We start from the raw sequence: 27,732 nt of genomic DNA, 5'->3' as shown, positions 1-27,732 counted from the left end.
CCCCCTCTAACTGAGTGAACTGTTCAGGTCCCTCTAGCTGAGTGAACTGTTCTGGTCCCTCCGGCCCCCTCTAGCTGAGTGAATTGCTCCAGAGACTGCCCCCTCTAGCTCAGTGAACTGTTCCGGTCCCTCTGGCCCCCTCGAGCTGAGTGAACTGTTCTGGTCCCTCTGGCCCCCTCTAGCTGAGTGAACTGTTCTGGGGTCTCCGGCCCCCATTAGCTGAGTGAACTGCTCCAGTCCCTCCGGCCCCCTCTAGCTGAGTGAACTGTTCTGGTCCCTCTGGCCCCCTCTAGCTGAGTGAACTGCTCCAGTCCATCCGGCCCCCTCTAGCTGAGTGAACTGTTCTGGTCCCTCTGGCCCCTCTAGCTGAGTGAACTGTTCTGGTCCCTCTGGCCCCTCTAGCTGAGTGAACTGTTCTGGTCCCTCCGGCCCCCTCTAGCTGAGTGAACTGTTCTGGTCCCTCCGGCCGCCTCTAGCTGAGTGAACTGTTCTGGTCCCTCTGGCCCCCTCTAGCTGAGTGAACTGTTCTGGTCCCTCCGGCCCCCTCTAGCTGAGTGAACTGTTCTGGTCCCTCCGTCCGCCTCTAGCTGAGTGAACTGTTCTGGGGTCTCTGGCCCCCTCTAGCTGAGTGAACTGTTCTGGTCCCTCCGGCCCCCTCTAGCTGAGTGAACTGTTCTGGTCCCTCCGGCCCCCTCTAGCTGAGTGAACTGTTCTGGTCCCTCCGGCCCCCTCTAGCTGAGTGAACTGTTCTGGTCCCTCTGGCCCCCTCTAGCTGAGTGAACTGTTCTGGTCCCTCTGGCCCCCTCTAGCTCAGTGAACTGCTCCTGTCCCTCCGGCCCCCTCTAGCTGAGTGAACTGTTCTGGTCCCTCTGGCCCCCTCTAGCTGAGTGAACTGTTCTGGTCCTCTGGCCCCTCTAGCTGAGTGAACTGTTCTGGTCCCTCCGGCCCCTCTAGCGGAGTGAACTGTTCTGGTCCCTCCGGCCCCCTCTAGCTGAGTGAACTGTTCTGGTCCCTCCGGCCACCTCTAGCGGAGTGAACTGTTCTGGTCCCTCCGGCCACCTCTACTGAGTGAACTGTTCTGGGGTCTCTGGCCCCCTCTAGCTGAGTGAACTGTTCTGGTCCCTCCGGCCCCCTCTAGCTGAGTGAACTGTTCTGGTCCCTCCGGCCCCCTCTAGCTGAGTGAACTGTTCTGGTCCCTCCGGCCCCCTCTAGCTGAGTGAACTGTTCTGGTCCCTCCGGCCCCCTCTAGCTGAGTGAACTGTTCTGGGGTCTCTGGCCCCCTCTAGCTGAGTGAACTGTTCTGGTCCCTCCGGCCCCCTCTAGCTGAGTGAACTGTTCTGGTCCCTCTGGCCCCCTCTAGCTGAGTGAACTGTTCTGGGGTCTCGGCCCCCTCTAGCTGAGTGAACTGTTCTGGTCCCTCCGGCCACCTCTAGCTGAGTGAACTGTTCTGGTCCCTCCGGCCCCCTCTAGCTGAGTGAACTGTTCTGGTCCCTCCGGCCCCCTCTAGCTGAGTGAACTGTTCTGGGGTCTCCGGCCCCCTCTAGCTGAGTGAACTGTTCCAGTCCTCTCCGGCCCCTCTAGCTGAGTGAACTGTTCCAGTCCCTCTGGCCCCCTCTAGCTGAGTGAACTGTTCTGGGGTCCCTCTGGCCCCCTCTAGCTGAGTGAACTGTTCTGGTCTCTCCGGCCCCCTCTAGCTGAGTGAACTGTTCTGGTCCCTCCGGCCCCTCTAGCTGAGTGAACTGTTCTGGTCCCTCCGGCCCCTCTAGCTGAGTGAACTGTTCTGGTCCCTCCGGCCCCCTCTAGCTGAGTGAACTGTTCTGGTCCCTCCGGCCCCCTCTAGCTGAGTGAACTGTTCTGGTCCCTCTGGCCCCCTCTAGCTGAGTGAACTGTTCTGGTCCTCCGGCCCCCTCTAGCTGAGTGAACTGTTCTGGTCCCTCCGTCCGCCTCTAGCTGAGTGAACTGTTCTGGGGTCTCTGGCCCCCTCTAGCTGAGTGAACTGTTCTGGTCCTCCGGCCCCCTCTAGCTGAGTGAACTGTTCTGGTCCCTCCGGCCCCCTCTAGCTGAGTGAACTGTTCTGGTCCCTCCGGCCCCTCTAGCTGAGTGAACTGTTCTGGTCCCTCTGGCCCCTCTAGCTCAGTGAACTGCTCCTGTCCCTCCGGCCCCCTCTAGCTGAGTGAACTGTTCTGGTCCCTCTGGCCCCCTCTAGCTGAGTGAACTGTTCTGGTCCCTCTGGCCCCCTCTAGCTGAGTGAACTGTTCTGGTCCCTCTGGCCCCCTCTAGCTGAGTGAACTGTTCTGGTCCCTCCGGCCGCCTCTAGCGGAGTGAACTGTTCTGGTCCCTCCGGCCCCTCTAGCTGAGTGAACTGTTCTGGTCCCTCCGGCCACCTCTAGCGGAGTGAACTGTTCTGGTCCCTCCGGCCCCTCTACTGAGTGAACTGTTCTGGGGTCTCTGGCCCCCTCTAGCTGAGTGAACTGTTCTGGTCCCTCCGGCCCCCTCTAGCTGAGTGAACTGTTCTGGTCCCTCCGGCCCCCTCTAGCTGAGTGAACTGTTCTGGTCCCTCCGGCCCCCTCTAGCTGAGTGAACTGTTCTGGTCCCTCCGGCCCCCTCTACTGAGTGAACTGTTCTGGGGTCTCTGGCCCCCTCTAGCTGAGTGAACTGTTCTGGTCCCTCCGGCCCCCTCTAGCTGAGTGAACTGTTCTGGTCCCTCTGGCCCCCTCTAGCTGAGTGAACTGTTCTGGGGTCTCGGCCCCCTCTAGCTGAGTGAACTGTTCTGGTCCCTCCGGCCACCTCTAGCTGAGTGAACTGTTCTGGTCCCTCCGGCCCCCTCTAGCTGAGTGAACTGTTCTGGTCCCTCCGTCCGCCTCTAGCTGAGTGAACTGTTCTGGGGTCTCCGGCCCCCTCTAGCTGAGTGAACTGCTCCAGTCCCTCCGGCCGCCTCTAGCTGAGTGAACTGTTCCAGTCCCTCTGGACCCCTCTAGCTGAGTGAACTGTTCTGGGGTCTCTGGCCCCCTCTAGCTGAGTGAACTGTTCTGGTCCCTCTGGCCCCCTCTAGCTGAGTGAACTGTTCTGGTCCCTCCGGCCCCCTCTAGCTGAGTGAACTGCTCTGGTCCCTCCGGCCCCCTCTAGCTGAGTGAACTGTTCTGGTCCCTCCGGCCCCCTCTAGCTGAGTGAACTGTTCTGGTCCCTCTGGCCCCCTCTAGCTGAGTGAACTGATCCTGTCCCTCCGGCCCCCTCTAGCTGAGTGAACTGTTCTGGTCCCTCTGGCCCCCTCTAGCTGAGTGAACTGTTCTGGTCCCTCTGGCCCCCTCTAGCTGAGTGAACTGTTCTGGTCCCTCCGGCCGCCTCTAGCGGAGTGAACTGTTCTGGTCCCTCCGGCCCCCTCTAGCTGAGTGAACTGTTCTGGTCCCTCCGGCCACCTCTAGCGGAGTGAACTGTTCTGGTCCCTCCGGCCCCCTCTACTGAGTGAACTGTTCTGGGGTCTCTGGCCCCCTCTAGCTGAGTGAACTGTTCTGGTCCCTCCGGCCCCCTCTAGCTGAGTGAACTGTTCTGGTCCCTCCGGCCCCCTCTAGCTGAGTGAACTGTTCTGGTCCCTCTGGCCCCCTCTAGCTGAGTGAACTGTCCTGGGGTCTCGGCCCCCTCTAGCTGAGTGAACTGTTCTGGTCCCTCCGGCCACCTCTAGCTGTGTGAACTGTTCTGGTCCCCCCTACCCCCTCTAGCTGAGTGAACTGTTCTGAGGTCTCCGGCCCCCTCTAGCTGAGTGAACTGTTCTGGTGTTTCCGGCCCCCTCTAACTGAGTGAACTGTTCAGGTCCCTCTAGCTGAGTGAACTGTTCTGGTCCCTCCGGCCCCCTCTAGCTGAGTGAATTGCTCCAGAGACTCCGGCCCCCTCTAGCTCAGTGAACTGTTCCGGTCCCTCTGGCCCCCTCGAGCTGAGTGAACTGTTCTGGTCCCTCTGGCCCCCTCTAGCTAACTGAACTGTTCTGGGGTCTCCGGCCCCCATTAGCTGAGTGAACTGCTCCAGTCCCTCCGGCCCCCTCTAGCTGAGTGAACTGTTCTGGTCCCTCTGGCCCCCTCTAGCTGAGTGAACTGCTCCAGTCCATCCGGCCCCCTCTAGCTGAGTGAACTGTTCTGGTCCCTCTGGCCCCCTCTAGCTGAGTGAACTGTTCTGGTCCCTCTGGCCCCCTCTAGCTGAGTGAACTGTTCTGGTCCCTCCGGCCGCCTCTAGCTGAGTGAACTGTTCTGGTCCCTCCGGCCGCCTCTAGCTGAGTGAACTGTTCTGGTCCCTCTGGCCCCCTCTAGCTGAGTGAACTGTTCTGGTCCCTCCGGCCCCCTCTAGCTGAGTGAACTGTTCTGGACCCTCCGTCCGCCTCTAGCTGAGTGAACTGTTCTGGGGTCTCTGGCCCCCTCTAGCTGAGTGAACTGTTCTGGTCCTCCGGCCTCTAGCTGAGTGAACTGCTCTGGTCCCTCCGGCCCCCTCTAGCTGAGTGAACTGTTCTGGTCCCTCCGGCCCCCTCTAGCTGAGTGAACTGTTCTGGTCCCTCTGGCCCCCTCTAGCTCAGTGAACTGTCCTGGTCCCTCCGGCCCCCTCTAGCTGAGTGAACTGTTCTGGTCCCTCTGGCCCCCTCTAGCTGAGTGAACTGTTCCGGTCCCTCTGGCCCCCTCTAGCTGAGTGAACTGTTCTGGTCCCTCCGGCCCCCTCTAGCTGAGTGAACTGTTCTGGTCCCTCCGGCCCCCTCTAGCTGAGTGAACTGTTCTGGTCCCTCCGGCCCCCTCTAGCTGAGTGAACTGTTCTGGTCCCTCCGGCCCCCTCTAGCTGAGTGAACTGTTCTGGGGTCTCTGGCCCCTCTAGCTGAGTGAACTGTTCTGGTCCCTCCGGCCCCCTCTAGCTGAGTGAACTGTTCTGGTCCCTCCGGCCCCCTCTAGCTGAGTGAACTGTTCTGGTCCCTCCGGCCACCTCTAGCGGAGTGAACTGTTCTGGTCCCTCCGGCCCCCTAGCTGAGTGAACTGGTCTAGCTGAGTGAACTGTTCTGGTCCCTCCGGCCCCTCTAGCTGAGTGAACTGTTCTGGTCCCTCTGGCCCCCTCTAGCTGAGTGAACTGTTCTGGGGTCTCGGCCCCCTCTAGCTGAGTGAACTGTTCTGGTCCCTCCGGCCACCTCTAGCTGAGTGAACTGTTCTGGTGTTTCCGGCCCCCTCTAACTGAGTGAACTGTTCAGGTCCCTCTAGCTGAGTGAACTGTTCTGGTCCCTCCGGCCCCCTCTAGCTGAGTGAATTGCTCCAGAGACTCCGGCCCCCTCTAGCTCAGTGAACTGTTCCGGTCCCTCTGGCCCCCTCGAGCTGAGTGAACTGTTCTGGTCCCTCTGGCCCCCTCTAGCTAAGTGAACTGTTCTGGGGTCTCCGGCCCCCATTAGCTGAGTGAACTGTTCCGGTCCCTCCGGCCGCCTCTAGCTGAGTGAACTGTTCTGGTCCCTCTGGCCCCCTCTAGCTGAGTGAACTGTTCTGGTCCCTCCGGCCCCCTCTAGCTGAGTGAACTGTTCTGGTCCCTCCGTCCGCCTCTAGCTGAGTGAACTGTTCTGGGGTCTCCGGCCCCCTCTAGCTGAGTGAACTGTTCTGGTCCCTCTGGCCCCCTCTAGCTGAGTGAACTGTTCTGGTCCCTCCGGCCCCCTCTAGCTGAGTGAACTGTTCTGGTCCCTCCGGCCGCCTCTAGCTGAGTGAACTGTTCTGGTCCCTCTGGCCCCCTCTAGCTGAGTGAACTGTTCTGGGGTCTCTGGCCCCCTCTAGCTGAGTGAACTGTTCCGGTCCCTCTGGCCCCCTCTAGCTGAGTGAACTGTTCTGGGGTCTCCGACTCTAACTGAGTGAACTGTTCTGGTCCCTCTAGCTGAGTGAACTGTTCTGGTCCCTCCGGCCCCCTCTAGCTGAGTGAACTGTTCTGAGGTCTCCGGCCCCCTCTAGCTGAGTGAACTGTTCTGGTGTTTCCGGCCCCCTCTAACTGAGTGAACTGTTCAGGTCCCTCTAGCTGAGTGAACTGTTCTGGTCCCTCCGGCCCCCTCTAGCTGAGTGAATTGCTCCCTCCGGCCCCTCTAGCTCAGTGAACTGTTCCGGTCCCTCTGGCCCCCTCGAGCTGAGTGAACTGTTCTGGTCCCTCTGGCCCCCTCTAGCTAGTGAACTGTTCTGGGGTCTCCGGCCCCCCTAGCTGAGTGAACTGTTCTGGTCCCTCCGGCCCCCTCTAGCTGAGTGAACTGTTCTGGTCCCTCCGGCCCCCTCTAGCTGAGTGAACTGTTCTGGTCCCTCCGTCCCCCTCTAGCTGAGTGAACTGTTCTGGTCCCTCTGGCCCCCTCTAGCTGAGTGAACTGTTCTGGTCCCTCCGGCCCCCTCTAGCTGAGTGAACTGTTCTGGTCCCTCCGTCCCCTCTAGCTGAGTGAACTGTTCTGGGGTCTCTGGCCCCCTCTAGCTGAGTGAACTGTTCTGGTCTCTCCGGCCCCTCTAGCTGAGTGAACTGCTCTGGTCCCTCCGGCCCCTCTAGCTGAGTGAACTGTTCTGGTCCCTCCGGCCCCCTCTAGCTGAGTGAACTGTTCTGGTCCCTCTGGCCCCCTCTAGCTGAGTGAACTGTTCTGGTCCCTCTGGCCCCCTCTAGCTCAGTGAACTGCTCCTGTCCCTCCGGCCCCCTCTAGCTCAGTGAACTGCTCCTGTCCCTCTGGCCCCCTCTAGCTGAGTGAACTGTTCTGGTCCCTCTGGCCCCTCTAGCTGAGTGAACTGTTCTGGTCCCTCCGGCCCCTCTAGCTGAGTGAACTGTTCTGGTCCCTCCGGCCCCCTCTAGCTGAGTGAACTGTTCTGGTCCCTCCGGCCACCTCTAGCGGAGTGAACTGTTCTGGTCCCTCCGGCCACCTCTACTGAGTGAACTGTTCTGGGGTCTCTGGCCCCCTCTAGCTGAGTGAACTGTTCTGGTCCCTCCGGCCCCCTCTAGCTGAGTGAACTGTTCTGGTCCCTCCGGCCCCCTCTAGCTGAGTGAACTGTTCTGGTCCCTCCGGCCACCTCTAGCGGAGTGAACTGTTCTGGTCCCTCCGGCCCCCTCTACTGAGTGAACTGTTCTGGGGTCTCTGGCCCCCTCTAGCTGAGTGAACTGTTCTGGTCCCTCCGGCCCCCTCTAGCTGAGTGAACTGTTCTGGTCCCTCTGGCCCCCTCTAGCTGAGTGAACTGTTCTGGGGTCTCGGCCCCCTCTAGCTGAGTGAACTGTTCTGGTCCCTCCGGCCACCTCTAGCTGAGTGAACTGTTCTGGTCCCTCCGGCCCCCTCTAGCTGAGTGAACTGTTCTGGTCCCTCCGTCCGCCTCTAGCTGAGTGAACTGTTCTGGGGTCTCCGGCCCCCTCTAGCTGAGTGAACTGCTCCAGTCCCTCCGGCCGCCTCTAGCTGAGTGAACTGTTCCAGTCCCTCTGGACCCCTCTAGCTGAGTGAACTGTTCTGGGGTCTCTGGCCCCCTCTAGCTGAGTGAACTGTTCTGGTCTCTCCGGCCCCCTCTAGCTGAGTGAACTGTTCTGGTCTCTCCGGCCCCCTCTAGCTGAGTGAACTGTTCTGGTCCCTCCGGCCCCTCTAGCTGAGTGAACTGTTCTGGTCCCTCCGGCCCCCTCTAGCTGAGTGAACTGTTCTGGTCCCTCCGGCCGCCTCTAGCTGAGTGAACTGTTCTGGTCCCTCTGGCCCCTCTAGCTGAGTGAACTGTTCTGGTCCCTCCGGCCCCCTCTAGCTGAGTGAACTGTTCTGGTCCCTCCGGCCCCCTCTAGCTGAGTGAACTGTTCTGGGGTCTCTGGCCCCCTCTAGCTGAGTGAACTGTTCTGGTCTCTGGCCCCTCTAGCTGAGTGAACTGTTCTGGTCCCTCCGGCCCCCTCTAGCTGAGTGAACTGTTCTGGTCCCTCCGGCCCCCTCTAGCTGAGTGAACTGTTCTGGTCCCTCTGGCCCCCTCTAGCTCAGTGAACTGCTCCTGTCCCTCCGGCCCCTCTAGCTGAGTGAACTGTTCTGGTCCCTCTGGCCCCCTCTAGCTGAGTGAACTGTTCTGGTCCCTCTGGCCCCCTCTAGCTGAGTGAACTGTTCTGGTCCCTCTGGCCCCCTCTAGCTGAGTGAACTGTTCTGGTCCCTCCGGCCGCCTCTAGCGGAGTGAACTGTTCTGGTCCCTCCGGCCCCCTCTAGCTGAGTGAACTGTTCTGGTCCCTCCGGCCACCTCTAGCGGAGTGAACTGTTCTGGTCCCTCCGGCCACCTCTACTGAGTGAACTGTTCTGGGGTCTCTGGCCCCCTCTAGCTGAGTGAACTGTTCTGGTCCCTCCGGCCCCCTCTAGCTGAGTGAACTGTTCTGGTCCCTCCGGCCCCCTCTAGCTGAGTGAACTGTTCTGGTCCCTCCGGCCACCTCTAGCGGAGTGAACTGTTCTGGTCCCTCCGGCCCCCTCTACTGAGTGAACTGTTCTGGGGTCTCTGGCCCTCTAGCTGAGTGAACTGTTCTGGTCCCTCCGGCCCCTCTAGCTGAGTGAACTGTTCTGGTCCCTCTGGCCCCCTCTAGCTGAGTGAACTGTTCTGGGGTCTCGGCCCCCTCTAGCTGAGTGAACTGTTCTGGTCCCTCCGGCCACCTCTAGCTGAGTGAACTGTTCTGGTCCCTCCGGCCCCCTCTAGCTGAGTGAACTGTTCTGGTCCCTCCGTCCGCCTCTAGCTGAGTGAACTGTTCTGGGGTCTCCGGCCCCCTCTAGCTGAGTGAACTGCTCCAGTCCTCCGGCCCCTCTAGCTGAGTGAACTGTTCCAGTCCCTCTGGACCCCTCTAGCTGAGTGAACTGTTCTGGGGTCTCTGGCCCCCTCTAGCTGAGTGAACTGTTCTGGTCCCTCTGGCCCCCTCTAGCTGAGTGAACTGTTCTGGTCTCTCCGGCCCCCTCTAGCTGAGTGAACTGCTCTGGTCCCTCCGGCCCCCTCTAGCTGAGTGAACTGTTCTGGTCCCTCCGGCCCCCTCTAGCTGAGTGAACTGTTCTGGTCCCTCTGGCCCCCTCTAGCTGAGTGAACTGATCCTGTCCCTCCGGCCCCCTCTAGCTGAGTGAACTGTTCTGGTCCCTCTGGCCCCCTCTAGCTGAGTGAACTGTTCTGGTCCCTCTGGCCCCCTCTAGCTGAGTGAACTGTTCTGGTCCCTCCGGCCGCCTCTAGCGGAGTGAACTGTTCTGTCCCTCCGGCCCCTCTAGCTGAGTGAACTGTTCTGGTCCCTCCGGCCACCTCTAGCTGAGTGAACTGTTCTGGTCCCTCCGGCCCCTCTAGCTGAGTGAACTGTTCTGGGGTCTCTGGCCCCCTCTAGCTGAGTGAACTGTTCTGGTCCTCCGGCCCCTCTAGCTGAGTGAACTGTTCTGGTCCCTCCGGCCCCCTCTAGCTGAGTGAACTGTTCTGGTCCCTCTGGCCCCTCTAGCTGAGTGAACTGTCCTGGGGTCTCGCCCCCTCTAGCTGAGTGAACTGTTCTGGTCCCTCCGGCCACCTCTAGCTGTGTGAACTGTTCTGGTCCCCCGGCCCCCTCTAGCTGAGTGAACTGTTCTGAGGTCTCCGGCCCCTCTAGCTGAGTGAACTGTTCTGGTGTTTCCGGCCCCTCTAACTGAGTGAACTGTTCAGGTCCCTCTAGCTGAGTGAACTGTTCTGGTCCCTCCGGCCCCCTCTAGCTGAGTGAATTGCTCCAGAGACTCCGGCCCCCTCTAGCTCAGTGAACTGTTCCGGTCCCTCTGGCCCCCTCGAGCTGAGTGAACTGTTCTGGTCCCTCTGGCCCCTCTAGCTAACTGAACTGTTCTGGGGTCTCCGGCCCCCATTAGCTGAGTGAACTGCTCCAGTCCCTCCGGCCCCCTCTAGCTGAGTGAACTGTTCTGGTCCTCTGGCCCCCTCTAGCTGAGTGAACTGCTCCAGTCCATCCGGCCCCCTCTAGCTGAGTGAACTGTTCTGGTCCCTCTGGCCCCCTCTAGCTGAGTGAACTGTTCTGGTCCCTCTGGCCCCCTCTAGCTGAGTGAACTGTTCTGGTCCCTCCGGCCGCCTCTAGCTGAGTGAACTGTTCTGGTCCCTCCGGCCGCCTCTAGCTGAGTGAACTGTTCTGGTCCCTCTGGCCCCCTCTAGCTGAGTGAACTGTTCTGGTCCCTCCGGCCCCCTCTAGCTGAGTGAACTGTTCTGGACCCTCCGTCCGCCTCTAGCTGAGTGAACTGTTCTGGGGTCTCTGGCCCCCTCTAGCTGAGTGAACTGTTCTGGTCTCTCCGGCCCCCTCTAGCTGAGTGAACTGCTCTGGTCCCTCCGGCCCCCTCTAGCTGAGTGAACTGTTCTGGTCCCTCCGGCCCCCTCTAGCTGAGTGAACTGTTCTGGTCCCTCTGGCCCCCTCTAGCTCAGTGAACTGCTCCTGTCCCTCCGGCCCCCTCTAGCTGAGTGAACTGTTCTGGTCCCTCTGGCCCCCTCTAGCTGAGTGAACTGTTCTGGTCCCTCTGGCCCCCTCTAGCTGAGTGAACTGTTCTGGTCCCTCCGGCCGCCTCTAGCGGAGTGAACTGTTCTGGTCCCTCCGGCCCCCTCTAGCTGAGTGAACTGTTCTGGTCCCTCCGGCCACCTCTAGCGGAGTGAACTGTTCTGGTCCCTCCGGCCCCCTCTACTGAGTGAACTGTTCTGGGGTCTCTGGCCCCCTCTAGCTGAGTGAACTGTTCTGGTCCCTCCGGCCCCCTCTAGCTGAGTGAACTGTTCTGGTCCCTCCGGCCCCTCTAGCTGAGTGAACTGTTCTGGTCCCTCCGGCCACCTCTAGCTGAGTGAACTGTTCTGGTCCCTCCGGCCCCTCTAGCTGAGTGAACTGTTCTGGGGTCTCTGGCCCCTCTAGCTGAGTGAACTGTTCTGGTCCCTCCGGCCCCTCTAGCTGAGTGAACTGTTCTGGTCCCTCTGGCCCCTCTAGCTGAGTGAACTGTTCTGGGGTCTCGGCCCCTCTAGCTGAGTGAACTGTTCTGGTCCCTCCGGCCACCTCTAGCTGAGTGAACTGTTCTGGTGTTTCCGGCCCCCTCTAACTGAGTGAACTGTTCAGGTCCCTCTAGCTGAGTGAACTGTTCTGGTCCCTCCGGCCCCCTCTAGCTGAGTGAATTGCTCCAGAGACTCCGGCCCCCTCTAGCTCAGTGAACTGTTCCGGTCCCTCTGGCCCCCTCGAGCTGAGTGAACTGTTCTGGTCCCTCTGGCCCCCTCTAGCTAAGTGAACTGTTCTGGGGTCTCCGGCCCCCATTAGCTGAGTGAACTGTTCCGGTCCCTCCGGCCGCCTCTAGCTGAGTGAACTGTTCTGGTCCCTCTGGCCCCCTCTAGCTGAGTGAACTGTTCCGGTCCCTCCGGCCCCCTCTAGCTGAGTGAACTGTTCTGGTCCCTCCGTCCGCCTCTAGCTGAGTGAACTGTTCTGGGGTCTCCGGCCCCCTCTAGCTGAGTGAACTGTTCTGGTCCCTCTGGCCCCCTCTAGCTGAGTGAACTGTTCTGGGGTCTCTGGCCCCCTCTAGCTGAGTGAACTGTTCCGGTCCCTCTGGCCCCCTCTAGCTGAGTGAACTGTTCTGGGGTCTCCGACCCCTCTAACTGAGTGAACTGTTCTGGTCCCTCTAGCTGAGTGAACTGTTCTGGTCCCTCCGGCCCCCTCTAGCTGAGTGAACTGTTCTGAGGTCTCCGGCCCCCTCTAGCTGAGTGAACTGTTCTGGTGTTTCCGGCCCCCTCTAACTGAGTGAACTGTTCAGGTCCCTCTAGCTGAGTGAACTGTTCTGGTCCCTCCGGCCCCCTCTAGCTGAGTGAATTGCTCCAGAGACTCCGGCCCCCTCTAGCTCAGTGAACTGTTCCGGTCCCTCTGGCCCCCTCGAGCTGAGTGAACTGTTCTGGTCCCTCTGGCCCCCTCTAGCTAACTGAACTGTTCTGGGGTCTCCGGCCCCCATTAGCTGAGTGAACTGCTCCAGTCCCTCCGGCCCCCTCTAGCTGAGTGAACTGTTCTGGTCCCTCCGGCCCCCTCTAGCTGAGTGAACTGTTCTGGTCCCTCCGTCCGCCTCTAGCTGAGTGAACTGTTCTGGGGTCTCTGGCCCCCTCTAGCTGAGTGAACTGTTCTGGTCTCTCCGGCCCCCTCTAGCTGAGTGAACTGCTCTGGTCCCTCCGGCCCCCTCTAGCTGAGTGAACTGTTCTGGTCCCTCCGGCCCCCTCTAGCTGAGTGAACTGTTCTGGTCCCTCTGGCCCCCTCTAGCTGAGTGAACTGTTCTGGTCCCTCTGGCCCCCTCTAGCTGAGTGAACTGTTCGGTCCTCTGGCCCCCTCTAGCTGAGTGAACTGTTCTGGTCCCTCCGGCCCCCTCTAGCTGAGTGAACTGTTCTGGTCCCTCCGGCCCCCTCTAGCTGAGTGAACTGTTCTGGTCCCTCCGGCCCCTCTAGCGGAGTGAACTGTTCTGGTCCCTCCGGCCACCTCTAGCTGAGTGAACTGTTCTGGGGTCTCTGGCCCCCTCTAGCTGAGTGAACTGTTCTGGTCCCTCCGGCCCCCTCTAGCTGAGTGAACTGTTCTGGTCCCTCCGGCCCCCTCTAGCTGAGTGAACTGTTCTGGTCCCTCCGGCCCCTCTAGCGGAGTGAACTGTTCTGGTCCCTCCGGCCCCTCTACTGAGTGAACTGTTCTGGGGTCTCTGGCCCCTCTAGCTGAGTGAACTGTTCTGGTCCCTCCGGCCCCCTCTAGCTGAGTGAACTGTTCTGGTCCCTCTGGCCCCCTCTAGCTGAGTGAACTGTTCTGGGGTCTCGGCCCCCTCTAGCTGAGTGAACTGTTCTGGTCCCTCCGGCCACCTCTAGCTGTGTGAACTGTTCTGGTCCCCCCTACCCCCTCTAGCTGAGTGAACTGTTCTGAGGTCTCCGGCCCCCTCTAGCTGAGTGAACTGTTCTGGTGTTTCCGGCCCCCTCTAACTGAGTGAACTGTTCAGGTCCCTCTAGCTGAGTGAACTGTTCTGGTCCCTCCGGCCCCTCTAGCTGAGTGAATTGCTCCAGAGACTCCGGCCCCTCTAGCTCAGTGAACTGTTCCGGTCCCTCTGGCCCCCTCGAGCTGAGTGAACTGTTCTGGTCCCTCTGGCCCCCTCTAGCTAAGTGAACTGTTCTGGGGTCTCCGGCCCCCATTAGCTGAGTGAACTGCTCCAGTCCCTCCGGCCCCCTCTAGCTGAGTGAACTGTTCTGGTCCCTCTGGCCCCCTCTAGCTGAGTGAACTGCTCCAGTCCATCCGGCCCCCTCTAGCTGAGTGAACTGTTCTGGTCCCTCTGGCCCCCTCTAGCTGAGTGAACTGTTCTGGTCCCTCTGGCCCCCTCTAGCTGAGTGAACTGTTCTGGTCCCTCTGGCCGCCTCTAGCTGAGTGAACTGTTCTGGTCCCTCCGGCCGCCTCTAGCTGAGTGAACTGTTCTGGTCCCTCTGGCCCCCTCTAGCTGAGTGAACTGTTCTGGTCCCTCCGGCCCCCTCTAGCTGAGTGAACTGTTCTGGTCCCTCCGTCCGCCTCTAGCTGAGTGAACTGTTCTGGGGTCTCCGGCCCCCTCTAGCTGAGTGAACTGTTCTGGTCCCTCTGGCCCCCTCTAGCTGAGTGAACTGTTCTGGTCTCTCCGGCCCCCTCTAGCTGAGTGAACTGCTCTGGTCCCTCCGGCCGCCTCTAGCTGAGTGAACTGTTCTGGTCCCTCTGGCCCCCTCTAGCTGAGTGAACTGTTCTGGGGTCTCTGGCCCCCTCTAGCTGAGTGAACTGTTCCGGTCCCTCTGGCCCCCTCTAGCTGAGTGAACTGTTCTGGGGTCTCCGACCCCTCTAACTGAGTGAACTGTTCTGGTCCCTCTAGCTGAGTGAACTGTTCTGGTCCCTCCGGCCCCCTCTAGCTGAGTGAATTTCTCTGGAGTCTCCGGCCCCCTCTAACTGAGTGAACTGTTCAGGTCCCTCCGGCCCCCTCTAGCTGAGTGAATTGCTCCAGAGACTCCGGCCCCCTCTAGCTGAGTGAACTGTTCCGGTCCCTCTGGCCCCCTCTAGCTGAGTGAACTGTTCTGGTCCCTCTGGCCCCCTCTAGCTGAGTGAACTGTTCTGGGGTCTCCGGCCCCCTCTAGCTGAGTGAACTGTTCTGGGGTCTCTGGCCCCCTCTAGCTGAGTGAACTGTTCTGGTCCCTCCGGCCCCCTCTAGCTGAGTGAACTGTTCTGGTCCCTCTGGCCCCCTCTAGCTGAGTGAACTGTTCTGGGGTCTCGGCCCCCTCTAGCTGAGTGAACTGTTCTGGTCCCTCCGGCCACCTCTAGCTGTGTGAACTGTTCTGGTCCCCCTACCCCCTCTAGCTGAGTGAACTGTTCTGAGGTCTCCGGCCCCCTCTAGCTGAGTGAACTGTTCTGGGGTCTCCGGCCCCCTCTAACTGAGTGAACTGTTCAGGTCCCTCTAGCTGAGTGAACTGTTCTGGTCCCTCCGGCCCCCTCTAGCTGAGTGAATTGCTCCAGAGACTCCGGCCCCCTCTAGCTCAGTGAACTGTTCCGGTCCCTCTGGCCCCCTCGAGCTGAGTGAACTGTTCTGGTCCCTCTGGCCCCCTCTAGCTAAGTGAACTGTTCTGGGGTCTCCGGCCCCCATTAGCTGAGTGAACTGCTCCAGTCCCTCCGGCCCCCTCTAGCTGAGTGAACTGTTCTGGTCCTCTGGCCCCCTCTAGCTGAGTGAACTGCTCCAGTCCATCCGGCCCCCTCTAGCTGAGTGAACTGTTCTGGTCCCTCTGGCCCCCTCTAGCTGAGTGAACTGTTCTGGTCCCTCTGGCCCCCTCTAGCTGAGTGAACTGTTCTGGTCCCTCTGGCCCCCTCTAGCTGAGTGAACTGTTCTGGTCCCTCTGGCCCCTCTAGCTGAGTGAACTGTTCTGGTCCCTCCGGCCGCCTCTAGCTGAGTGAACTGTTCTGGTCCCTCCGGCCCCCTCTAGCTGAGTGAACTGTTCTGGTCCCTCCGGCCCCCTCTAGCTGAGTGAACTGTTCTGGTCCCTCCGGCCCCCTCTAGCTGAGTGAACTGTTCTGGTCCCTCCGTCCGCCTCTAGCTGAGTGAACTGTTCTGGGGTCTCCGGCCCCCTCTAGCTGAGTGAACTGTTCTGGTACCTCTGGCCCCCTCTAGCTGAGTGAACTGTTCTGGTCTCTCCGGCCCCCTCTAGCTGAGTGAACTGCTCTGGTCCCTCCGGCCGCCTCTAGCTGAGTGAACTGTTCTGGTCCCTCTGGCCCCCTCTAGCTGAGTGAACTGTTCTGGGGTCTCTGGCCCCCTCTAGCTGAGTGAACTGTTCCGGTCCCTCTGGCCCCCTCTAGCTGAGTGAACTGTTCTGGGGTCTCCGACCCCTCTAACTGAGTGAACTGTTCTGGTCCCTCTAGCTGAGTGAACTGTTCTGGTCCCTCCGGCCCCCTCTAGCTGAGTGAATTTCTCTGGATGCTCCGGCCCCCTCGAGCTGAGTGAACTGTTCCGGTCCCTCTGGCCCCCTCGAGCTGAGTGAACTGTTCTGGTCCCTCTGGCCCCCTCTAGCTGAGTGAACTGTTCTGGGGTCTCCGGCCCCCTCTAACTGAGTGAACTGTTCAGGTCCCTCCGGCCCCCTCTAGCTGAGTGAATTGCTCCAGAGACTCCGGCCCCCTCTAGCTGAGTGAACTGTTCCGGTCCCTCTGGCCCCCTCGAGCTGAGTGAACTGTTCTGGTCCCTCTGGCCCCCTCTAGCTGAGTGAACTGTTCTGGGGTCTCTGGCCCCCTCTAGCTGAGTGAACTGTTCTGGTCCCTCCGGCCCCCTCTAGCTGAGTGAACTGTTCTGGTCCCTCCGTCTGCCTCTAGCTGAGTGAACTGTTCTGGTCCCTCTGGCCCCCTCTAGCTGAGTGAACTGTTCTGGGGTCTCTGGCCCCCTCTAGCTGAGTGAACTGTTCCGGTCCCTCTGGCCCCCTCTAGCTGAGTGAACTGTTCTGGGTCCCTCCGGCCCCCTCTAACTGAGTGAACTGTTCTGGTCCCTCTAGCTGAGTGAACTGTTCTGGTCCCTCCGGCCCCCTCTAGCTGAGTGAATTTCTCTGGAGTCTCCGGCCCCCTCTAACTGAGTGAACTGTTCAGGTCCCTCCGGCCCCCTCGAGCTGAGTGAACTGTTCTGGGGTCTCCGGCCCCCTCTAGCTGAGTGAACTGTTCTGGGGTCTCTGGCCCCCTCTAGCTGAGTGAACTGTTCTGGGGTCTCCGGCCCCCTCTAGCTGAGTGAACTGTTCTGGGGTCTCTGGCCCCCTCTAGCTGAGTGAACTGTTCTGGTCCCTCCGTCCGCCTCTAGCTGAGTGAACTGTTATGGTCCCTCCGGCCCCCTCTAGCTGAGTGAACTGCTCCAGTCCCTCCGGCCGCCTCTAGCTGAGTGAACTGTTCCAGTCCCTCCGGACCCCTCTAGCTGAGTGAACTGTTCTGGGGTCTCTGGCCCCCTCTAGCTGAGTGAACTGTTCTGGGGTCTCTGGCCCCCTCTAGCTGAGTGAACTGTTCTGGGGTCTCTGGCCCCCTCTAGCTGAGTGAACTGTTCTGGTCCCTCCGGCCCCCTCTAGCTGAGTGAACTGTTCTGGTCCCTCTGGCCCCCTCTAGCTGAGTGAACTGTTCTGGTCCCTCCGGCCGCCTCTAGCGGAGTGAACTGTTCTGGTCCCTCCGGCCCCCTCTAGCTGAGTTAACTGCTCCAGTCCCTCCGGCCCCCTCTAGCTGAGTGAACTGTTCCGGTCCCTCTGGCCCCCTCTAGCTGAGTGAACTGTTCTGGTCCCTCTGGCCCCCTCTAGCTGAGTGAACTGTTCTGGGGTCTCCGGCCCCCTCTAGCTGAGTGAACTGCTCCAGTCCCTCCGGCCCCCTCTAGCTGAGTGAACTGTTCTGGTCCCTCTGGCCCCCTCTAGCTGAGTGAACTGCTCTGGGGTCTCCGGCCCCCTCTGCTTGATGTGCTGATGTATCAGCTTACGTTTCCCACTTCTCATTTTGACTGTGTGAGAAAAGACTGCTAGCAGTCTGCCAGCAGATCTTACCAAACACCACAAAAAAGCAATCCGCTGCAGCAATGTCAAACTGGGAGAACATTTCTTGATTAAAGAAAAAGAGAAAACCACAGTTTTAATTTCGGATTTATCAACAGATAATTATAAAGATTGAACATGAGCTTAAACATCAAACATATAGACAGTAGTTTATCTAATACAGCATCCTAATGTGTGATACAGGTGAAACGACATAGAAATACAAAACTAAACCATCACAGTTAAAATACAACCCAACATGTAAAGTGTTTACCTCTCTGCTAATATGATTAGATAACTAAATCAGGTGCAGAGGAGATGGTGAATGTGTGCAGTATTTGCCATGCCAGTGAAAGGAAGGAGTGACATTAAAATATAAGGTGTATTTCTAACAAATCAACCAATCAAAGATCAATGCAGCATGATTGAGATAGACCTAAGCCAGCATAGTGAGCACAGTAAAGTGTTTTAGCCTTTTAGTCGGGTAACAGAGCACTGCACAAGCTGGCTTTCAAAAACTATACTTAATTTCGGGCTCTATTCAATCTGCGGAAGTTCAGCCTTCCCGCATTACGGCCCGTTTATACTAGCAAGTAGCATCGCGCAGTGGAAAACCGGAAGCTATTAACTTTCAATTGAATTAAGTGGATTGAGCGGGAGGACCGCTGAGTGATGCGAGCATGGGCGAGGGAGCTGAAGTTTGGGAAAGACAAACATAATTCAAATCCTCTGCGAAATCGCAATGCGAGAGACCAATCAAAGCTCACCATAGCTTCCACTCCTACTGGATTGGCTGACAATGGCTGTTGATAGGTACCACTAGGACGCACACGAGTGCGATGGTAGCGTGGCTAGGCAAGTGACGCTTGTGTAGTATAAATCCTCTGTTAGTTGAAACTGCATTCATGGTAAACACTGCATATATTGACTTAATCAGAAATTACCTTTACATTTCTATGGCGCAAACTGTAACGCTTCAGCGACACAGACTGAATGAGCCCTAGTTAGAGCGATGCTGAGACACTTATCTAATTTCATCACCATCACACAAAGGCCCCTCCGAACCTCCGAAGACCGTTTATATATATGTGCCACTTATCTTTTTATACCCATCACATGCTTAATTTGGGATTGCACATTCATAAACTCTTCAACCCTTTCATAAACGCACAACCTGTCAGTCTAAAAAGACAAACTGCCTTCAAAAAGTATTCACACACCTTGACTTTCTGTTGTGTTACAAAGTGAGATTAAAATGGATTTCTAATTTTTTGGTCAACGATATGCACACAACAATCTGTAATTCCAAAGTGGAAGAAAAATTTAATAATGTATTTTTATGGAAATAAAACTAATATATCTTGATTAGATAAGTATTCAACCATGAGTCAATAAATGTTAGAATCATCTTTGGCAGCGATTACAGCTGTGAGTCTTTTGGGGTAAATCTCAGAGTTTTGCACACCTGGATTGTACAATATTTTCCCATTCTTCTTCAAAAAATTCTTCAAGCTCAGTCAAGTTCGTTGTTGATCATTGCTAGACAGCCAAGAAATTCATCCTAAGATGTTCAAGCTGATTTAAGTCATAACTACCACTCAGGAACATTGAATGGTGTCTTGGTAAGCAACTCCAGTGTATATTTGGCCTTGTGTTTTCGGTTATTGTCTTGCTGTCTGTTGGAACGCAGACTGAACCAGGTTTTCCTCTAGTGTTTTGACTGTGCTTAGTTATATTACGTTTATTTTTATCCTAAAAAAAAACTCCCTGGTCCTTGTCGATGACAAGCATACCCATAACATGATGCAACCACCACTATGCTTGAAAAAAAAATGTATTTCCCGCATTTTTTGCAGTATTACTTGAATGCATTATTGCAAACAGGATAGATGTTTTTCTTCTGTACGAGCTTCCTTCTTTTCTCTATCATGCAGGTTATTATTGTGGTGTGACTACAATGTTGTTAATCCATCCTCAGTTTCCTCCCATTACTGCCATTAAACTCTGTAACTGTTTTAAAGTCACCATTGTCCTCATAGTGAAATCTTTAAGTGGTTTTCTTCCTCTCCTGCAACTGAGTTAGGAAGGACGCCTGCATCTTTGTAGTGACTGGGTGTATTGATACACCATCCAAAGTGTAATTAATAACTTCACCATGCTCAAAGGGATATTACATGTCTGCTTTTATTTTGTACCCATCTACCAATTGGTGCCCTTCTTTGCAAGGCATTGGAAAACCTCCCTGGTCTTTGTGGTTGAATCTGAGTTTGAAATTCACTGCTCGACTGAGGGACCTTACAGGTAACTGTATGTGTGGGATACAGAGATGAGGTTGTCATTCAAAAATCATGTTAAACACTTATTACACAGAGAGTGAGTCCATGCAACTTATTATGTGACTTGTTAAGCACATTTGTACTCCTGAACTTATTTAGGCTTGTCATAACGAAGGGGTATAATACTTATTGATGCAAGACATTTCAGCTTTTCATTTTAATTAATTTGTAAAAATGTATTAAAACTAAATTCCACTGTGACATTATGGGGTATTGTGCATCGATAAGTGACACAAAATCTAAAATTTGATCTATTTTAAATTCAGGCAACAAAATGTGGGAAAAGATCAAGGGGTGTGAATACTTTCTGAAGGCACTGTATCTCACAGCCAAACACATCTCACTTGTTCGTCAATTACATCATTACATGTAAGGAACGTTCTGGATTAAATTGGGTTTACTCCTATTATCAGATAACACAGATTCACTGTCTGAGAAAGAGACACTGGGGTTTACAGGGCTATGGGTCTCTTAGAACTGATTAGGGGCGGCAGGGTAGCCTAGTGGTTAGAGCGTTGGACTAGTAACCGAAAGGTAGCAAGTTCGAATCCCCGAGCTGACAAGGTACAAATCTGTCGTTCTGCCCCTGAACAGGCAGTTAACCCACTGTTCCTAGGCCGTCATTGAAAATAAGAATTTGTTCTTAACTGACTTGCCTAGTAAAATAATGGACTATTTCTCTAGGATACAATCCCAGATTGTAGCTCTCGTTATATACCAGTACCACTCATCCCTCAGCTGTATATCCCAGACAAATTAATCCCAGATTGTAACTTTAAATGGTAGTATTCTAGACTGTTCAGTCAGATCGGTTCTTATTCCTTACAGTACATTCCAACATGTTGACTTCAAAACAAGTTGTACCCATAAGTCTTATAGAGCTAATAGTCTGTGCATGATGGAGTAGAGTGAAGCACATTCCCTACCTTGCTATTTATAGGGTACTAGTCAAAACTGTTTCTCTGCCATGGGGAGGGGACTTTAGGAAATTCATCCTAGCCTGGATTCAAACTGAATTGTCCAGTTTCACTATTGTAAAATTGAAATGAAACAATAGTGAAATGGAACAATTTAGATCCAGGCTATGTTCACCTGGCCACAAAGAGTAAACCATCTTATACGTTTCAGTACTAGTCCCAGATCTGTTTATATTGCTCTAGCCTGGTCCCAGATCTGTTTATATTGCTCTAGCCTGGTCCCAGATCTGTTTATATTGCTCTAGCCTGGTCCCAGATCTGTTTATATTGCTCTAGCCTGGTCCCAGATATGTTTATATTGCTCTAGCCTGGTCCCAGATCTGTTTATATTGCTCTAGCCTGGTCCCAGATCTGTTTGTGCTGTATAGCCAACTCCTATTTGGTCACTGTCATGTTTGGCTTTATAATCACTACATTGAGAATCATAAAAAATGGTTTACTGAAATTGAAAACCTTTTTGAAAGAGGCTAAGCTTGTGATTGATCATCTGCATACCTGAGCAATAGTTACTCGCCAAAACAGCTTTTGACACTTGATTCTCATAGAATATAGCCTATATTGCACTTTTTCTTTATACATTTCTAGTAGTTTCCACAGATTGTGTTTTTTTACACACACCCCACCATTTTAAATGTCAACCAAACTGTTCTAACTAGCATCTAATGCATGGCCCTATACCATTACATTATATTACAATGTAACTACAATTTTGTTACTACAGTTATTGCTGTTTAGTTACATAGGTATAACCGCAATTTAAAGGTACATTGTTAGCTTTTCTACTCATCTCTGCCCCTAGTTCATATGATAGGATACATTTAAAACATTTTGTTGGAAAAGACCATGATTTGTGAAATGTTCCAGACTATCATCGTATTCATGGTTCTTCTCAGCTTAATTGCGCCAAGTAGAATGAGTTATTGAGCTAAAAATTATTGTTAGTATATCTGTTTAAGCTATCTATCCAGTATCTCCACGGCCTAACTCAGAGTACATTCAACACTGTCAGTCTGAAAACACCACACTTTGTGAAAGGTGGCAAATGAAGCGTAAATGATATTCTCTAGCTAAAGTTGATGATGTCAACGGGTTGATGATGTCATGGTGTTGATGATGTCAATGGGTTGCTGGGTGGTGGATGATGTGTGTTTCCTCTTTACTGTATAAAGCACTTTGAGGGCCTGGAAAAGCGTTAACTTATACAGTGCATTCCGAAAGAATTCAGACGCCTAGTTTTGTTTGTTCCTCATCAATCTAAACACAATACCCTATAATGACAAAGCATTTTTGCAAATGTATTAACAATAAAACTGAAATATCACATTTACATAAGTATTCAGACCTTTTACACAGAACTTTGTTGAAGAACCTTCGGCAGTGATTACAGTCTCAAGTCTTCTTGGGTATGATGTTACAAGCGTGACACACCTGTATTTGGAGAGTTTCTCCCGTTCTTCTCTGCAGATCCTCTCAAGCTCTGTTATGTTGAATGGGAAGTGTCGCTGCACAGCTTTTTCAGGTCTCTCCAGAGATTTTTGATCGGGTTCAAGTTCGGGCTCTGGCTGGGCCACTCAGGGACATTCAGAGACTTGTCCCGAAGCCACTCCTGCTTTGTCTTGGCTGTGTGCTTAGGGTCGTTGTCCTGTTGGATGGAGAACCTTCGCCCCAGTCTGAGGTCTTGAGCAGGTTTTCATCAAGAATCTCTCTGTGTACTCTCTGTACTCTGTTCATCTTTCCCCTCGATCCTAACTAATCTCCCAGTCCCTGCCGCTGAAAAACATCTGTACAGCATGATTCTGCCACCCCCATGCTTCACTGTAGGGATGGTGCCAGGTTTCGTCCAGACGTGACGCTTGGCATTCAGGCCAGAGTGTTCAATCTTGATTTCATCAGACCAGAGAAACTTGTTTCTCATGGTCAGAGTCTTTAGGTGCCTTTTGGCAAACTGTCATGCCCCTTTTACTGAAGAGTGGCTTCCGTCTGGCCACTCTACCGTAAATGCCTGATTGGAGTGCTGCAGAGATGTCTGTCCTTCTGGAAGGTTGTCCCATCTCCACAAAGGAACTCTAGAGCTCTGTCAGAGTGACTATCGGGTACTTGGTCACCTCCCTGAACAAGTCCCTTCTCCCCTGATTGCTCAGTTTGGCCAGGTGGCCGGCTCTAAGAAGGGTCTTGGTGGTTCCAAACTTCTTCCATTTAAGAATGATGGAGGACACTGTGTTCCTGGGGACCTTCAATGCTGCAGAAATGTTTTGGTACCCTTCCCCAGGTCTGTGCCTCGACACAATCCTGTCTTGGAGCTCTACGGACAATTCCTTCGACCTCATGGCGTGGTTTTTGCTCTGATATGTTCCGTCAACCGTAGGACCTTATATAGACAGGTGTGGGCCTTCCCAAATCATGTCCAATCATTTTAATTTACCACAGCTGGACGCCAATAAAGTTGTAGAAACATCTCAAGGATGATCAATGGAAACAGGATGCACCTGAGCTCAATTTTGAGTCTCATAGCAAAGGGTCTGAATAAATATGTAAATAAGGTGTTTTTTGTTTTTAATAAATTTGAAAACATTTCTAAAAACTTGTTTTTGCTTTGTCATTATGGGGCATTGTGTGTAGATTGCTGAAGACTTTATTTAATCCATTTTGGAATAAGGCTGTAATGCAACAAAATGTGGAAAAAGTCAAGAGGTCTGACTACTTTCCGAATGCACTGTATAATCAATTAAACATTTCATAGAGCTCTTTTGCTTGGTTATCAGCATTTCTTCATGACAGTGACAACTTCGATGTGTGACAAAAAATATATCTCTGTTTATGGTGAATGGAAGGTCTACACACAGAAATATAATTTTGACTTGAATGGGAATGTCTGCTCCTGTAATTGTATTTCTGTGGGGCTTCAGGACTTGCTTGGCTGGTTGCCCATATAGCTATCTATCGAAAGGAGAGGGAGATGTGTGAGATAAATAGATATTTGTGAGCAGGAAACAGTACAGAATTAAAAAGACACAATCTTTCACACTCCAGAAAATCCACGTCTCACGATACTGGATCATATAGAAATGGACTAATTTACTAAACAGAACATGCTGTATCTTTGCCCTGGAAACTAAAGGAAAGACGCTGAAATATAGCATCAACTCGGACATCAGTGCTTAAAAAAAAAACATATAGATATTCTTACATTCGACTTCAAAAACTCGAACCAACCATTTCACAAAGCCCCAATTTAATACAATATGGCTATAATATATATAAAAATAAATGTTCACTACTATTAAAACAGAGCCCTGAGGGTTTTTGTTGTCCCGTCCGATAATATCCGCGTCATTGCCACATCCTGTCCAAGGACGTCTATCTCCTTGGGTGTATTCAGTGACGTGAAACACTCAGAACATTGCAGATAGAAATAGAATGTTTAGAGCTAACGCATCATGTCTGTTCTGCACAATATATTTATATCTGAATGTTCTGGAACATTACAGCATCCTGAACAGGCCTGTTGTTTCTTTAACAGTTCAATTTTGTTTATTTCCGTTGGCAGGAAGTTTCCTCCATAGGGACTAATTGAATTCTATTGCGAGTGTTGTATTAATTTGACACCAAACGAAAGAAAACAGACAAACAGGAATGTAATCCTTGGGTTTGTTCAATAAGAAACACTCATTTCCAATTTCCGTTGCACTGAATTAGGGTCTTAATGAATCTGATCCTAGCGAGCGACACCAACCTCCACCTCAATTTTCTGCCTGTTAGTTCCCTCGATCCCCAGTCTCCCACGCACAAAAAAAAGTCTCCCTCCAAAGAATCCAGAGACCATTTATTTCTCTTCCAGATATGGAAGATTGAAGGGCCCTTATTCCTGATTGGCTGGCTGTGGTGAAAGCCCTCAGCTCATTGGATCCTCCATTGACCCAATCCCCACACCCTGTGCTCTCATTGTCTTCTCTTTCCCTCAGTGGTTCTTTTCCACCCAATCCCAGCTCTCGTCAGCTCTGTCCTTCCTGTTTTTCTCGGCCTCGATGATCTCCCGGTAGCGTCGGCGGAAGAAACCCATCTGGGAGAGGGGAATGAGAAAAGGAGGAGAGAAGAGGATGAGAAGGAGAGAGAAGAAAAACACTTGCTGTTAGCTCCAGTTCAGTGGTTAATGAGGTGAACCTATGACCAGATGTTTGACCTGTTAAGATTGATAGTCTGTAACCTCTGCTCATATGGGCCTCAATGGTCAACAGCTTAAATCTCAGGTGCAATGGTTAGTGAGTGAGATGGACCTTTGACCCCTGTCAGCTGTTCTTAGGGTCAGTGGCTTCATATATATATTTTTTAATGTATTATATAGGACAGTGAGACTGAGGATTTGCTAGCAGTGGGTCAGATTCAAACCCTCGCTTGGACTGCTGCATGTATTCCTGAGGCTGTAACTTAGACCACTAGACCATCCAGGCAACGCAGTCAGGTGTTCTAAGGGCCAATGGGAAGGAGCAGTGGTCAGTGAGATGGACCATGGCTAGATGTTTGACCTGTTAAGATTTACTAGCCTCTATTATACTGGCCATCAGGCAGAAACCACCAGGTTAGAGCCATGTGGAATGAAGGTTTCCCTGGCTGGAGAAGCTGCTCTGGGCTCTGTTTATGTGGAATGAAGGTTTCCCTGGCTGGAGAAGCTGCTCTGGGCTCTGCTTATGTGGAATGAAGGTTTCCCTGGCTGGAGAAGCTGCTCTGGGCTCTGCGTATGTGGAATGAAGGTTCCCCTGGCTGGAGAAGCTGCTCTGGGCTCTGCTTATGTGGAATGAAGGTTTCCCTGGCTGGAGAAGCTGCTCTGGGCTCTGCTTATGTGGAATGAAGGTTTCCCTGGCTGGAGAAGCTGCTCTGGGCTCTGCTTATGTGGAATGAAGGTTTCCCTGGCTGGAGAACCTGCTCTGGGCTCTGCTTATGTGGAATGAAGGTTTCTCTGGCTGGAGAAGCTGCTCTGGGCTCTGCTTATGTGGAATGAAGGTTTCCCTGGCTGGAGAAGCTGCTCTGGGCTCTGTTTATGTGGAATGAAGGTTTCCCTGGCTGGAGAAGCTGCTCTGGGCTCTGCTTATGTGGAATGAAGGTTTCTCTGGCTGGAGAAGCTGCTCTGGGCTCTGCTTATGTGGAATGAAGGTTTCCCTGGCTGGAGAAGCTGCTCTGGGCTCTGCTTATGTGGAATGAAGGTTTCTCTGGCTGGAGAAGCTGCTCTGGGCTCTGCTTATGTGGAATGAAGGTTTCCCTGGCTGGAGAAGCTGCTCTGGGCTCTGTTTATGTGGAATGAAGGTTTCCCTGGCTGGAGAAGCTGCTCTGGGCTCTGCTTATGTGGAATGAAGGTTTCTCTGGCTGGAGAAGCTGCTCTGGGCTCTGCTTATGTGGAATGAAGGTTTCTCTGGCTGGAGAAGCTGCTCTGGGCTCTGCTTATGTGGAATGAAGGTTTCCCTGGCTGGAGAAGCTGCTCTGGGCTCTGCTTATGTGGAATGAAGGTTCCCCTGGCTGGAGAAGCTGCTCTGGGCTCTGCTTATGTGGAATGAAGGTTTCCCTGGCTGGAGAAGCTGCTCTGGGCTCTGCTTATGTGGAATGAAGGTTTCCCTGGCTGGAGAAGCTGCTCTGGGCTCTGCTTATGTGGAATGAAGGTTTCCCTGGCTGGAGAAGCTGCTCTGGGCGCTGCTTATGTGGAATGAAGGTTTCCCTGGCTGGAGAAGCTGCTCTGGGCTCTGCTTATGTGGAATGAAGGTTTCCCTGGCTGGAGAAGCTGCTCTGGGCTCTGCTTATGTGGAATGAAGGTTTATCTGGCTGGAGAAGCTGCTCTGGGCTCTGCTTATGTGGAATGAAGGTTTCTCTGGCTGGAGAAGCTGCTCTGGGCTCTGCTTATGTGGAATGAAGGTTTCCCTGGCTGGAGAAGCTGCTCTGGGCTCTGCTTATGTGGAATGAAGGTTTCTCTGGCTGGAGAAGCTGCTCTGGGCTCTGCTTATGTGGAATGAAGGTTTCCCTGGCTGGAGAAGCTGCTCTGGGCTCTGCTTATGTGGAATGAAGGTTTCCCTGGCTGGAGAAGCTGCTCTGGGCTCTGCTTATGTGGAATGAAGGTTTCCCTGGCTGGAGAAGCTGCTCTGGGCTCTGCTTATGTGGAATGAATGTTTCTCTGGCTGGAGAAGCTGCTCTGGGCTCTGCTTATGTGGAATGAAGGTTTCCCTGGCTGGAGAAGCTGCTCTGGGCTCTGCTTATGTGGAATGAAGGTTTCTCTGGCTGGAGAAGCTGCTCTGGGCTCTGCTTATGTGGAATGAAGGTTTCCCTGTTTAAAATGTTGTTTTATATTTTTTGTTTTATTCTACTATTCTAAATGTTCAGTCAGTTAAGAACAAATTCTTATTTTCAATGACGGCCTAGGAACAGTGGGTTAACTGCCTGTTCAGGGGCAGAACGACAGGTTTTGTACCTAGTCAGCTCGGGGATTTGAACTTGCAACCTTTCGGTTACTAGTCCAATGCTCTAACCACTAGGCTACCCTGCCGAAGGAGAGGAGACAGGTTAAATAAGGATTTTTAAGCCTAGAGACAATTGAGACATGGATTGTGTATGTGTGCCATCCAGAGAGTGAATGGGCAAGGCAAAATATAGAAGTGCCATTGAACCGGGTACGGTAGTAGGCGCCTTTGAACCGGGTACGGTAGTAGGCGCCTTTGAACCGGGTAGTAGGCGCCAGGCGCACCAGTGTGTCAAGAACTGCAATGTAGCTGGGCTTTTCATGCTCAACAGTCTCCTGTGTGTATTAAGAATGGTCCACTACCCAAAGAACATCCAGTCAACTTGACACAACTGTGGGAAGCATTGAGCAAACATCCCTGTGGAATGCTTTCGACACCTTGTAGAGTCCTGGCCCCGACAAATTTTGGTTGTTCCGAACTCAATAGTAGGAAGGTGTTCCTACGGTTCTGTACACTCAGTGTATAGTTTGTATAAGGAAAATATAGAAATTCAGTAAACATCAGCTAGATAGACAGATGAATAGATAGACATCAACAGATCCATGGTGTGTATCTAAACATAGAGATGACGCTACTGTGAGAAAACACTAAGGGTCAGCTCAGCGAAAAGACAACAAAAGAGATCTCTCTGTCTCTTTCTGATTCAGACAGGTTGTGTCCCAAATGGCACCCTATTCCCAACATTGTGCACTACTTCTGATTAGAGCCCTCAGAGTCCTGGTAAAAAGTAACACACTATATATGGAATAGGGTGCCATTTGAGACACAGCCTGTTTTTTTCCCCACAGGAATTTCCTCAAAGAGGAAATAGTGGACATGTGCATCTCTTGTATGTGGGGTTTACTTTGGCAGAGTGCAAGGACTTGGAGAAAGGGAGGGCTGGTGTTACAAACACACACAGTATATTCCAGGAGCAACATTTCAGGGTTTAGTCGTGCTATTCCCAATGGGAGGAGCAAACGAG

At 53.6% G+C, this 27,732-nt stretch overlaps 1 protein-coding gene across 1 annotated transcript in view; it reads right to left on the bottom strand.

Annotated features, from left to right (window-relative positions):
• Nucleotides 1-23,907: 23,907 nt before the first annotated feature.
• LOC115120420 (integrin alpha-9-like) overlaps nucleotides 23,908-27,732 on the bottom strand; it is a 224,493-nt gene continuing 220,668 nt past the window's right edge. Inside the window, exon 28 of the mRNA XM_065012599.1 lies at nucleotides 23,908-24,331. Coding sequence (XP_064868671.1) covers nucleotides 24,230-24,331 — 102 coding nt within the window. The 3' untranslated portion in view covers nucleotides 23,908-24,229. The remainder of the gene's footprint in view (nucleotides 24,332-27,732) is intronic.

This window comes from Oncorhynchus nerka, linkage group LG28, assembly GCF_034236695.1.
Source record: "Oncorhynchus nerka isolate Pitt River linkage group LG28, Oner_Uvic_2.0, whole genome shotgun sequence".
Lineage (NCBI taxonomy): Eukaryota > Metazoa > Chordata > Actinopteri > Salmoniformes > Salmonidae > Oncorhynchus > Oncorhynchus nerka.
The sequence above is the reverse complement of the archived record's forward strand: the minus strand, read 5'-3'. Positions and strand labels throughout refer to the sequence as shown.